This window comes from Mixophyes fleayi, chromosome 12, assembly GCF_038048845.1.
Source record: "Mixophyes fleayi isolate aMixFle1 chromosome 12, aMixFle1.hap1, whole genome shotgun sequence".
NCBI classification, from domain to species: Eukaryota; Metazoa; Chordata; class Amphibia; order Anura; family Limnodynastidae; genus Mixophyes; species Mixophyes fleayi.
The window spans coordinates 63,893,824-63,906,904 of NC_134413.1; the positions used below are offsets into that span (position 1 = coordinate 63,893,824).

General features: G+C 37.2%; 1 protein-coding gene across 1 annotated transcript; it reads left to right on the forward strand.

The window, feature by feature from the left end:
• Positions 1-10,158: 10,158 nt before the first annotated feature.
• LOC142108321 (olfactory receptor 6N1-like) lies at positions 10,159-10,998 on the forward strand. Its single transcript, XM_075191954.1, has one exon. It carries the CDS (start codon positions 10,159-10,161, stop codon positions 10,996-10,998), a length of 840 nt encoding a protein of 279 aa, XP_075048055.1.
• The last annotated feature ends 2,083 nt before the right edge of the window (positions 10,999-13,081 follow it).

Below are 13,081 nucleotides of genomic sequence, written 5' to 3' on the forward strand. Positions count from 1 at the left end.
GCCTATACAAGAACTGTGTTCTTTTGGACACTTACTACGACCTATACTATTGACAATTATCATACTACTCAGTTGCAGAGGTTTTCTCTGAACACCACACCACTTCCTATATTGAGATACAATCCCACCATTTGCTATCAGAGGGGCTCTACACTTGATCTCTGCTTGGACTATATGTTTTGATTGTTGTGATTTGCCATACTACTAAGTTTTGGGAATTACTGCATAGTATGTGAAACTTATTATTTGATACTACATATCTATAAGTATTGACTAACTGGTTGCAACCTTAATGTATTTATTTCATATTTAAACTTATGCATGCAATAATTCTATCCTATATTATTATTTAATCCACCTCACTGCACATTCCTGCGCCAAGGGGCATTACTTGTTTATCTATCCTATCTGAAGGGATGAAACTTACCATCTATACATCACTTTACCCATAGGGCAGCAAAAACTACTATACACATTAGGGAGCGCAGATCTCCAACACACAAAATTTCCTACCAAATAGAAATATTTAAACAGATTTTAAAGTTAGTTACCTCTTCAATGTCACATGTTTAAGCCAAAGTGCGAATACATTTTTTTAGGATGCTTTGCTTACCGTCAATAATTAGGCACCTAGACACAAATATCTGATTTTGGCAAAAACAGTCCTACGATAGAACGAAGGCATATTCCATAAGTATGTTTGGTATATTTTGTAAGTGATGACTAATTTCTTTCTGTTTGTTTTTCTTGTCACCCGTCATAGGATAGAATGCATACCCTTTCGGGCCTTGGCTCCTCACTACAATTTTGTTCCCACACACAGAGCAGGAAGTCGAGTACAACTCAGCACATACAGCCACCAGATCGGTTGTGGAGAGGCGCAATGAGCATTAGAGAAAAAAACAGAGACAAGTGTTTTATACTTTATCAATCAAGTGTCTTATGAAACAAATATCCAAAACCACACATCATACAAAAGCAAAATCACAAAATAAAATAGTAGTTTTCGACAGGCAGAGTGGGATGCGGGGTAAGCAGAGTGGTTTGGGGTTAGCTAGAGGGAAATGGGGAGTAGGCAGATTGGGCTGGGGGTTTGGCAGAGGGGTTTGGGTGGTAGCCAGAGGGCTTTGGGAGTAGCCAGAGAAAGCTGGGGGTGGGATGGGTTGGGGCCAAAATATTACATTTCGGTTGGAGAGGATAGTGGTGAAAGCAATGGAAAAATGGGGACTATATCCAGGGGCAAATGGTGCTTGATAATGTTGGAGAGGGTCTGCTGTGGATAAGTTAGAACGATGGACAGGAGTGAGGTTTAGTGCTATTAGGGAAGGAGAGGAAACTTGTGACATTTGGCTAGGAAGTTTGTAAGCTACATATTGTGAAAGAATGTCATTGAGACGGGAAAGGATATTGGGCAGCATGGTGGCTAAGTGGTTAGCACTTCTGCCTCACAGCACTGGGGTTATGAGGTCAATTCCGACCATGGCCTTAACTGTGCGGAGTTTCCTCCGGGTGCTCCGGTTTAATCCCACACTCTAAAAACATACTTGTTTATTTAATTTTCTGCTATCAAAATTGACCCTAGTCTGTGTCTGTCTGTTAGGGTTTTTAGACTGTAAGCTCCAATGGGGCAGGGACTGATGTGAATGAGTTCTCTGTACAGCGCTGCGGAATCAGTGTCGCTATATAAATGATGATGATTGTGGATGTCTGTGAAAGTGGTATTCATTGTGGTGAGGTAATGCTCATCTCCTGGGTGGTGTTTTCAATCTGTGCGTGTGATTGGTGAAGGTTGTGATAGAATTGAAAGAGTGACTTCAGCTGAAGGGCCCCTGCTTTCTCCTCTATCTGAGGCTCCTCCACATCATGTGCCTCCGCCACAAGTTCCATCTCAATGTCCTCATCCCCCCTCCTCACCTGTAAAAAGAGACAAAAGACAAATTATATCTTAAACAACATCAATTGTTTGCATCCCAGTTTGCTGTGTGCCAAGGGTGAAATATTACCTCTAAATTTGGAGTTCAAAGAAGACATCACTGTTAACCAGCATATATGATGGCTGGACTATTAACTATGCTTCATTTGCATCTTTAATTATGTTTTTGACAGTAAATATTTATTTTATAATAAACACTGTTTTCTGATTGTAGATTAGGATGACTATGTTGCAGGAGAAGTAACAAAGATTTGTTATGTGTATTACAAATTTACCAATAAGCCAGTAAATGTTGGGGGGAGGGAAGTTTTTTGTTCAGACAAAAACATGTAATTTTGTAAAACAATGTATAATTTATTACAATGTACCTCTGGCAGATTCGTATAGGGGTGGGTTGCATCCAGAATCAATGCGGTCCACCCTATGCACCATCTGCTCATCTATGCAGGCCAATGCCATAGTCTCCAGGGGACTGGGGTCTAATTGTGCTGGGGGACCACCGCCTATCTTCTGATCAAGCTTGCGGTGGTTCCTCAACTTGTCTTTTAGCGATATATGTGAGATATGTGAAATGAGAAAAGATGCTAATATATCAGATTAGGCAAAATGATAATATTTGCTTTGATTTGTTGAACTTATTGTAAAAAAGTGTTTGATCACAATTTTTAAGAAGATTTTTCCACCAGTAAAGAAAGTACAAATTTGAACAATGAACTTTCCCAAAAACAAAGAACATGTGTAGTATATATAAATCTTTTAAGTATTTTGAACAATAACCTGACCTGCTCTAGGGTTGCAAATAGCAAAATATGAATTATTGGACCACAAGAAAAATTACCGTTTTTTTTATCTCAGTTACCGAGTGACAAATAGGAGCCATGGCATTTACCTACATTGTAATGTCATCCCATATCCGGCCTTTGGCTAGGGCAGAAAGCTGCCACGTGGTGGAGTGCAGACACTCCATCACCAGCTGTACTAAAACCTCCACCTACTGAGCAGTGAAATTGGGCTTTGCCGCTGAAGCCACCTGCCTGCTCATGGTCAGACATTTTTTATTCTAAATAGAAAAAAAAAAGACAGTCATTGGGGTCTATACTTAAATATCCTGTGTCTGACACAAACCATTGTACTCACCAATTGTTTCCAAAATATTTGGTTCACAAAATGTTGGCTTTTGTTGTTATGATTTCATAAAACGGCAAGGCTAAATGATTGTCTCATCAGCTCTTATATAGGGCATGCAGGTGCGTTCTCCAGCAGTTGCCTGTGTAAGATTATCCAGGGAGTTGGCACACCCTTAATTGCCAGGATGCGGTTGATGACAGAATAATTGACAAGTGAGCAGACATCTTACATATGGTATTGAAGGGATCAGTGGGTTATGTATCTACGCCCATACATGCACTGATAGCCAATCAGTGTGTTCCATGTTGAAAGGTCTCATTCACTTTCAAACAAAAGTGCAGCAACCTTCACCTGTGCAGAGGTGAGAGTTCTCACTGCTGCTATGGACAGCCTGTACCGACCCACATGCTGCTACCTATTGAATGATGAGAAGCTGTACGCATATAGCTCCAAAAGAGCTGCAGGCGTGCTGTTGTCTAATTACTGGAGTGACCTCAGGAGGAGGCAGTCATATCTCCTGTAGGAGTTGAGAGTTGAGATTCGGAGACGAGAGTTCTCTGTTGATCGCAATTGTCTATATTTAACAAATTAGCTAAATGTTAGATCTGACCCATTATAATGCCCAATGGATGGTAATAGCCTTAATTTGACAAAGTGCAAGTCCTGCCATTTAATAGTGAAGGTTCAAATTCACTATGTGATTGATATAAACTGCCCAGGTCAAATCCATCTGTAAGTGGTGTACAGGTGTTTTTTTTAGCTACTCAATTGTCTATGTGTGGAATTGGAAATTTCACAATGCAATATAACATTATCTGGCTGTCTTTATGCAAGTGTGAAATAGAGGTAACCTTTAGAATTCAGCTAATGTATCATATTTATTCCAGCAGACTGCCTGACCGTGCTCCGCTGCTTATACCTCCAGTGGCGAGGGACTGGGTTGAGGGAGGTGTCAAGGGAGGAACAGTAGGCCGAGGAAGACATGGAGGCTGAGGAAGACCAGGAGGCAAAGGAGAAGCAACAGAATGAGTAGGAGAAGGAGGGAGAGGAGGTAATTGATTTTGATGAGGGCCAGGGGGAGGAGGCTGTTGAAGAATGTAAGTGTCTTGATGTAATAATGCTGGATATTTTGTGGGGATGGGGGGACAGCATTCAAGTGTAGTCATCAGAAAGCTTTGGATTTCACACATGTAATTTAACCTTGATCTAGGCAACGTCTTCCATTCCACAGGTGTCTCACATGAAAACTTCCTATTTTTTTTCCCTTTCTTCTTACAGCCCAAAAAGACAGCCATACTGGTAGTCCCCCTCACCCGGAATGAACAAGGTAATCATTTGTTCCCTATACAGACACACTATTATTGCCTCAAAATCATTGCACCACATCATCATATGGTATCCAGTCATAATATTGCCAAAAATCACTGCATTTTAAAAACAAAAACAGAAATAAAAGGTGCCCCCCCCCCCAAAACAGCGGAAACAACTGTAGTGCTGCCAGCCTACAGAGGAACTGGGGGTCCCATCAGCATGATTTGACCCTGATTTCACTATTACCAGCACAAGATTTGCCTCCTGCAGAATAGTGTTCCCCTACCATAATGGCAAGCAACCCCATAGTAGTCAGTACTGGGCTGCATTCCCTAGGGAGATGTGGCCCTCCACCCTCCTCCTAGGGGTACTCACCACTGTGCTGAAAGAACAATGGCCCTTCCCACGCCCCTGAGCGGTGTGTGTGGGGTAATAATAATGGTATAATGCATCAAAGTATTTTGTCCCTGGTGCACTACAGGTCCCAGGATGGCTAGCCTGTCATTAAGTAGTACTAATACTACAAGCACAAGCATACTCCATGGCTGCAAGCCCATGCTGGGAACTGTAGTGTCTCAAAGAAACATGTAAATAAAACACAGACACAAGTGTAAACATAATTTTTAATAAGTTATACACACACACACACTAACCATGTTTATTGATCACCCACATGCAGGGTCTTTCATCTGTAATACATTGTGTTACGTAAATGGTTTGCTACCGAATTCATCTAGCTACATATCTTGAGATCCATTCTTTGATGAATTTGGGAGTACGGAAACCCTAGGTATGTGTTTATAAAATTGAACACGGGTTGCATGCCTTGATGAATCAGGCCCTCCTGTATCCACTCTACCCAAGGTAGTTGGATACTCAATATTCCTCCTTTACAGATGTCTTTGACATACCCGATCAGAGATCCTCCTGCCTCATTCTCCCTGGGATTGTCCCATTGACCTTCAACCTGACAAGTTACCCCCCAGGGATCAAGTCTATCTTTTGTCGATTCCCAAGGCTCAGGCCATGGGCGAATATTTTAAAGAAAACCAAGGATTTATTTGGCCCTCTACCTCTCCTGCGGATTTTCCTTATGAAGGAGAAAGATGGGACCTTACGCCCTTGCATCGATTATCATGAAAAAGACAAAGTGTACCCAGTGCAAAGAGGAAAATGCACACGGTGTATATTGATCTAGTATATAAATATAACTGCATCCAAAAAAATACAAATATCATAAACGTGTATTGCTTCAAAATATAAAAACAATAAATACATCAATACCCCTCAATGAAATAAAAGATTGATTGACCATATAATTACATATAAGGAAAATCTCTAACCGATGTGTACTCTTTAAACATTATGGAAATTGATATTGAAATCCAATACTGCAAATTGTAACCACTTCTCTGAAGATAGCGTGCACAGTAGGACTCTTCTTGTCCAGAATATAAACAAAATCTTACCGTAGGTCTAATAATCCAATCAACCAATATTTCTCACATGGATACTGTCTCTTATAAGTTGTTAAACACAGAAAAATAAATGATGAGAAAATCAAGATTTTTTCAGAGTGTTGACGAGCTAACGAGGAGTTTAGCATGGGAATCTTGCACTTACAGTCTCCATACGATGTTGTGCTCATAAGCTGTAGTTTCTAATCAAATAATCCATCTCCAGCTTGGCTGTAGCTGGTGTAGAATTGCTTTACATACACATAGTGAGGTGCGCACCTATTGTTTGTCCGGACAGCAACAATGTAAGGATGACATTGATTCCGTATGGTATGGCTTGGGTATGGTTGTTTCTTTTCCCTCTTTGCTGTTACGATTGGAATAAAACAGTCAAATAAACAGTTTGGTCTGTGAGCAAAGTGGTTAATGCAGATTGGAAACTAAGGATCCGAGGATGCACTTCGTCCACTGATTGTGCAATTTTTCATAGTCATCATGGCTATGAAAAAAATCTGATATTCCTTGTTCTTTTCCCGTTTCAACGTTTTATTCATCTTCAAACTTGAACTCAAGAAAAAGAAGGCAGATGCCCTATCCTGGGCATTCTTCCATGAGCAGGACACAGAGGAGTAGACTAAACTTCCTATTCTGGATCCCAAGTGTCTACTTTCCACTTCCATGGTCTCTTCTTCAATGCCACCACAGGTCAAGACTTTATTTCCCCAGAATCTCCAAAGGAAAGTTCTACTGTGGTGCCATTCCACCTGCTTTGCCAGCCATGCCAAAAAACTGAAGGCCACCAAACTCATTTCCAGTATTTATTGGAGGCCTACTTTCCGTTTAGATACCAAGGAATTTGTGATTGCCTGTGAGATTTGTGCCCAGCACAAAACTCTCTGCTTACCTCCTGTGGTTCTCTTCTACCACGACCACTTCTGGCTAGACCTTGGTCTCATTTCACTATGGAGTTCATCACTGATCTCCCTCCTAGCAAGACGTTTGACATTGTTTGGGTGGTGGCTGACTGTTTTGTTTTTAAAGATGGCTCATTTCATTCCTGTCATTGGTCTCCATTCTGCTCCAGTTTTGGCTTGAATTTTTATTAGTTTTATTAGTTTTGCAATCTATTTTGTTATATGAGAACACTGTAAATCACACTTTTCCTTTCTATTATGTACCTGTATGGCCTCTATCCAAATAAATATATATAACAGCATAACTTTCCTATAAAATAATTTTTACTTGCTACAAGTTATATATTTAACCTTACTTTATACTTTTTTCATACTCCACTAATACTTATATTATAAGACCAGTGCACTTTATTTGCTATAGTTGTATTTTACCATTTTATTACAGCTGAAAGGTCAGTATTTAGGAGTGAAGACCCCATTTTTATTACGGTATTTTTAAATCTATACCATTATATTGACCAGTTAGGAACACAACTGGAAAACAAAATGTGAAGATTTATCTGTGTTTAATAGGCAAAATAATTTATCAGTTCAGTTTTAATGGATAATTAGATGCAGTGTTTTCAGATTTACTGTCCGATATTAAGGGTTTGATTTATAACAAGCTAATTATTCTGTAGTCTGCAATATTACAGTAATTAGTGATAAGCACTAAGTTAATTTTAGAGTGTAAAGTTAAATATGAAGCTAACAAGGACCTTGTTACGACTGGTTTTTAATTACGTACCAAAATGAATGGATAATGAGAACTATTTTAAGTATCAATGGAAACAAATGTCCCCTGAGTAAGATGTTTTATTTACAAACATTATAACAAAGGTGTATATAAGGGTAAGTTACATTACCTGGCTCTAATACTACCAAGGCTGAATCTGCAGCAGAATCTTCTTCTTTCCAGTCCTCTCTTCTGAGATATAAATAACAAAATCTACACCTCAAATGCATATTTATTTAAGTTTCTTTTACTATACTTGAGCTATTATATTTTTCCATTTACAATAAAAGGAAAAAAAAATATGATAAATTGATTAATTGATAATTGATTATGTATATATGTGTTATCCAGAAAACAACTTCAGATTTTCCTTAAGGTAAACACTTACCTATTATTATTTCTTTATTAATGTTAAGTAACTAATTACTACAAATGTAAAGTCATGGTTTGCGTGCATATAACAACTTTCAGCATATGGAAAAAGTATTCTTTTTTTTTGGATGAGCAACAAATAGATTTTTATGGAGCTTTCTGCTCTATAAAAAACAATGTGATGTATTTGATATGTGGTCCATGATCATCTATGGGACTCTATGGGATGTGAAGTTGAGCGCAAATTAGGTTCTTGTTTACTTCTGCGCAAGCGCACAAAGCACTAGTTCCGAAAAAGAGTGGTTTGTGCTACGCTCAGATATAAAATTGTGTATTATATGCCGAGAACTTAACATGAGCCTCTAAATGTTCTAATAGCTAAAACACAGACTACTTGCAGCTGACAACATTAAGTCACATCTGTGGTGCAAATAGACCAGAACTAAATGTTTGCATAAAATAGATTGACAGGTGTTAAATACTACAGATATTAAGAAGGTATGGATTAATAAGAAATCTGGATTTGGGAGTAAATGTTTGCAAATATGTAAGACGGTCTTATAGTTACACGTGCCTAAGATGATACAGTTTGCAAGTCAATATTTTTCACATTCAGAACTAGATTTACTAAGCTGCGGGTTTGAAAAAGTGAGGATGTTGCCTATAGCAACCAATCAGATTCTAGCTTTCATTTATTTAGTACCTTCTACAAAATGATAGCTAAAATCTGATTGGTTGCTATAGGCAACATCCCCACTTTTTCAAACCCGCAGCTTAGTAAATCTAGCCCTCAGAGTCATTTGCAAATATGTTCTGGATATATGCATAAGAATGTATGACAACTTTTATGTGCTTTAGACATGTTGATATATTTTCCACAAGGTTTTCATATGGTTGTTCTGTTAACAGGTGAGAAATAGGGTGAGCTGCTATTTAGAACACAGCGATGGAAACAAGCCCAGAAGAACCTATATATACTGTTGTAATGCAGTTTTCAGACTTTAGTCAGCAGATGAAAATCAGATTAATAGCACATAGATGTGAACAAGCCATCAATTTCAGTTTATACAAAATAACAGAGGAAGCCTTATCCTCAAAAACTCCTCCTCAATATTGTGCACAATATATCAATATATATATTTATACCTAATACAATAGACATATATATATATATATATATATATATATATATATATATATATATATATATATATATATATATCATCATTTTTAGAGAAAGACTTATTAATGCAACAGTATATAAAAATCTTACATTATGGTGTAGTATGCCTAACTTTACTTTTCTTTGAAATACTTATTTTGGGTTGCTAAGAATACATTTCCCCAGCAAGAGTGACCATTATAGCAAGTCTAGTAAATCTCAACATTTCCTGCAGTAACACTATCTAATACTGATAAGTGTTGTGTAACACATATCATACATAACTGAGTATGTTACATAAGATGAAATAGGCACCCTAATATACAAACATCACTTTTTTCAATATGTAGATATTTTCTCTGCTCCCGCTTGACTCATAAAAATATAAAGATTTTTACAGTTCTCCTTATTAGCAGGTCCCAAGGTAATTCCCAGCAATATGTGTAATGCTTCTCCAGTATAATCTGTCATTTGTTACCTCAGTGCTCACACCAGTCTCATGACACTGCTTTACTCATTGTTTAGAAAAAATATATTTGTTAGTTTCACTAAAAAAATCTAATAAATTAGCCAATTAGCGTTATTGTACATCTGTCAATCGCGAATAAAAACATATTGTAACTTACAGTAATTTATTCATATTGCTTTCCAATAGTTTAGCTGTTACGAAATGGATTGAAAGCTGTTTCTGATGTTTGCTATGGAATATATGATGCATGATATGTGCTCAATTTTGTCATATAATTAGATAACATTATGTAAAACGTCACTAATCGTATAATGTATTTTATATGAAAGCACTAGAAGTAAAATTCCATATTCTTAACAAACAAACAAAAAACTTCTGAAATATAATGTATTGTATATAGTAAACCCTTCACATTTAATTAGATTACAAAAATGTGCAAACAATTATGAATAATTAATATTTATTCTTTAGATACTAATTTTGGAACCTGATCTTTTATTCCTAGGTATCTGTCAGCAAAATGGTGGAAACAAACAAAACTGTTGTAAAAGATTTTATTTTATTGGCTTTTGCTGATTTAAACCAGTTTCAGAATTTACTTTTCGTTGTTTTTCTGCTGACCTACATTACATGTGTCATGGGGAACGTTACTATAATTGTTCTTGTCAGAATAGAACCTTCTCTTCATACTACAATGTATTTTTTTATTAGTGTGTTCTCTATTTTAGAAATTATGTTTGTGTCTGTCACTGTCCCCAGACTTTTATCCAATCTAATTGCAGCTAATAATATTATATCTTTCAATGGATGTTTTACCCAAGTGTATATATTTGGCTCCTTAGGTGTAACTGAATGTTATCTTCTACTCGTAATGGTATTTGACCGACACCTGGCTATAAATAATCCCTTACACTACCCAGCTATAATGACACATGCTTTACGTATTGTGTTGGCTCTTTTACCATGGATCATGGGATTTGCTATTATTTTAATCCCCACCATCATCACAGCACGTTTAGAATTCTGTGGCCCTAATATGATCGACCACTTCCTCTGTGACTTTGCTCCTCTGCAGATCTTGGCATGTTCAGATCCCTTCATTAGCATTATATGTACAAGCACAAGTGCAATATTAATTGCTGTTTTTACTTTAATTATAATCATAGGATTCTATGTCAATATAATAATGACTGTTTCCAAGATCAAGAGTGAGGAGGGAAAACAGAAAGCCTTTTCCACATGTACATCTCATCTCATTGTAACCAGCCTATATTATGGTACAGCCATCATTGTGTATGTCAAACCTAAGGGAAGCCATTATGACAAGTATCTTGCTATTATGTACACAGCATTCACCCCTATGATTAACCCTTTTATTTATACCTTTAGAAACAGGGATGTGAAGAAAGTTTTCCGGAATTCAATAAACCGTCTTATAAAACAAGGGTCACTGCAAAACGACGTTTATAATAATTAGGCTTTATACCTTTCTTTATAGATAGTGTATTTTTTGCATAGACTAATTTGTCACATAAAAACTCTGTCTCTCTATTTATATATACTATGTATAATAAGATGACATCAGCCATGTTTAAAGAAGAAAACAACATTTTACTGAATGTTAAACCTATCTCAGTGAACCTGTAGAACAGGCCTGACCAACCTGTGACTCTAGTGTTATGAAACTGCCAGCCCCTGCATGCTTTGATGGTAGGTAGACAGCCAATAAATGGCAGTTCATGCTGTGACTGTAGTTTCACAACACCTGGAGAGCCATAGATTGGTCAGGCCTGCTGTAGAATATTACTTTTGAGGCTCATTTAGAGTTGGATGCATTTGCATAAAAAAGTCAAAACAACAGGCGCAAAATATGAGGCATACAATATTGTTATTTTAAGACGATACCCCTGGTATAATATTATTATCAATTATAGCATGTATATGTCAGGCGTAATTACAGACAACCTTAAATCAAGAGCATGCCATGTGTAACTACGTCAATCTCTAAATAAGGTGCACAAATATGCAGTATAAACCGCATTTCTGATGCAACCTACTGATCAGTTTATCTCACACTTATAGTATTTTACTTGTATATGTATTCCTGCATACATTCCAATCCAATCTGTTGTATAATCATTTTATACTGTAATCTAATTGTGAACTGTAGAGCTACATAAAGCTGGGTACACACTAATACAGTTGTACTTTAAATGCAATTTCTTTAACGATTTTACCACTGGCTGAAAGTCTCGATGAGCATGCTGATTCATGCATACAACTACAGATGTTCACTGACCCCCGTGTTCTGGTTTTGCTTTTGGATCTGGATTAACTTCGTGTTTTGGTTTTGGTTTTGGATCTGTATTTTTTAGAACATTTTTTAAAATATGCTAAAATCACATCATTTTGCTCTTTTTTTGTTCCCACATTATTATTAACCTCAATAACACTAATTTGAAGTCATTTGCACTCAATTTTGACTACCTCACAGGTCACAATATTATTTTCATACACTTTTGGACAAATACTGCAGTGACCTGGCTGAATGCTAAGCGACAGAGCAATGACTCAAACACACGGCAGTTCCTAGCACATCTAGGGAACATTGGCACACAGTGGCAGAATAGAAAAGTGGTGCAAGATGGAATTGTCCTGGATCATGAAACCAGTTATGCTTCATTTGATCTCTCCACCTATTTCTTAGATAACTGAGGTAATTCTACAGCTAATACATGGCAAGGAGTGCTGACCCTCCAGGGATGCGTGCTTTTATCAGACCCAGACCAATGCAGGGTACCAGACAATGTACTAAAAAGAGCCATTGTAATTCCCAGCAAAAAGCAAGTACATCACTGAGCTTCGAATCAGCCCCAATTCCCACAAAATTATAATATAGTTAGGTACCTTTGATGTAAAGTGCAGATTACAAACACTTGATGAAACAACAGCAAAGTGAAAGGTAATACATGTACACATCTATTTAGACATCCGTGCTTACATTACTTCTGCAAGCAACGCTGTTCTTTTGTTAATAAAACTGTTGTCTTTATGTTCAAAAAAATTAAAAATAATCCTCCACCATTCTTTGAATGTTGATAGTTACAGGTCTTTTTTGTTTCTTGACCAAGGTGAAAGGTGTTTTTTTTTACATTTTTGCTTCCCTAACTTAAAAACACTATGCAGTTTAAAATAGGCTTTAGCAGATGACGTCATGACTGGTGCCAGCAGTTTCTTGGTGCTCCTGGTCTTCTGTGTACTGCTGTAAATCCATTTTGATAACACAGTACAATGTGACTGCAGATTAAGAACAACACTGCCAGCCCTATTATTTCTATTTCAGCAATGACAATTAGCAATGGAGCAATGGAGCTCTCCTCTTTGTGTGTAACCTATATAACACCGTACAATGAGACTGCAGATTTATACCAAGCCTGCCAGCCCTAGTATTTGTATTTCAGCAATGACAATTAGCAATGAAGCTCTTCACTTTGTGTGTTACCTATATAACACAGTACAATGTGACTGCAGATTTACACCAAACCTGCCAGCCCTAGTAT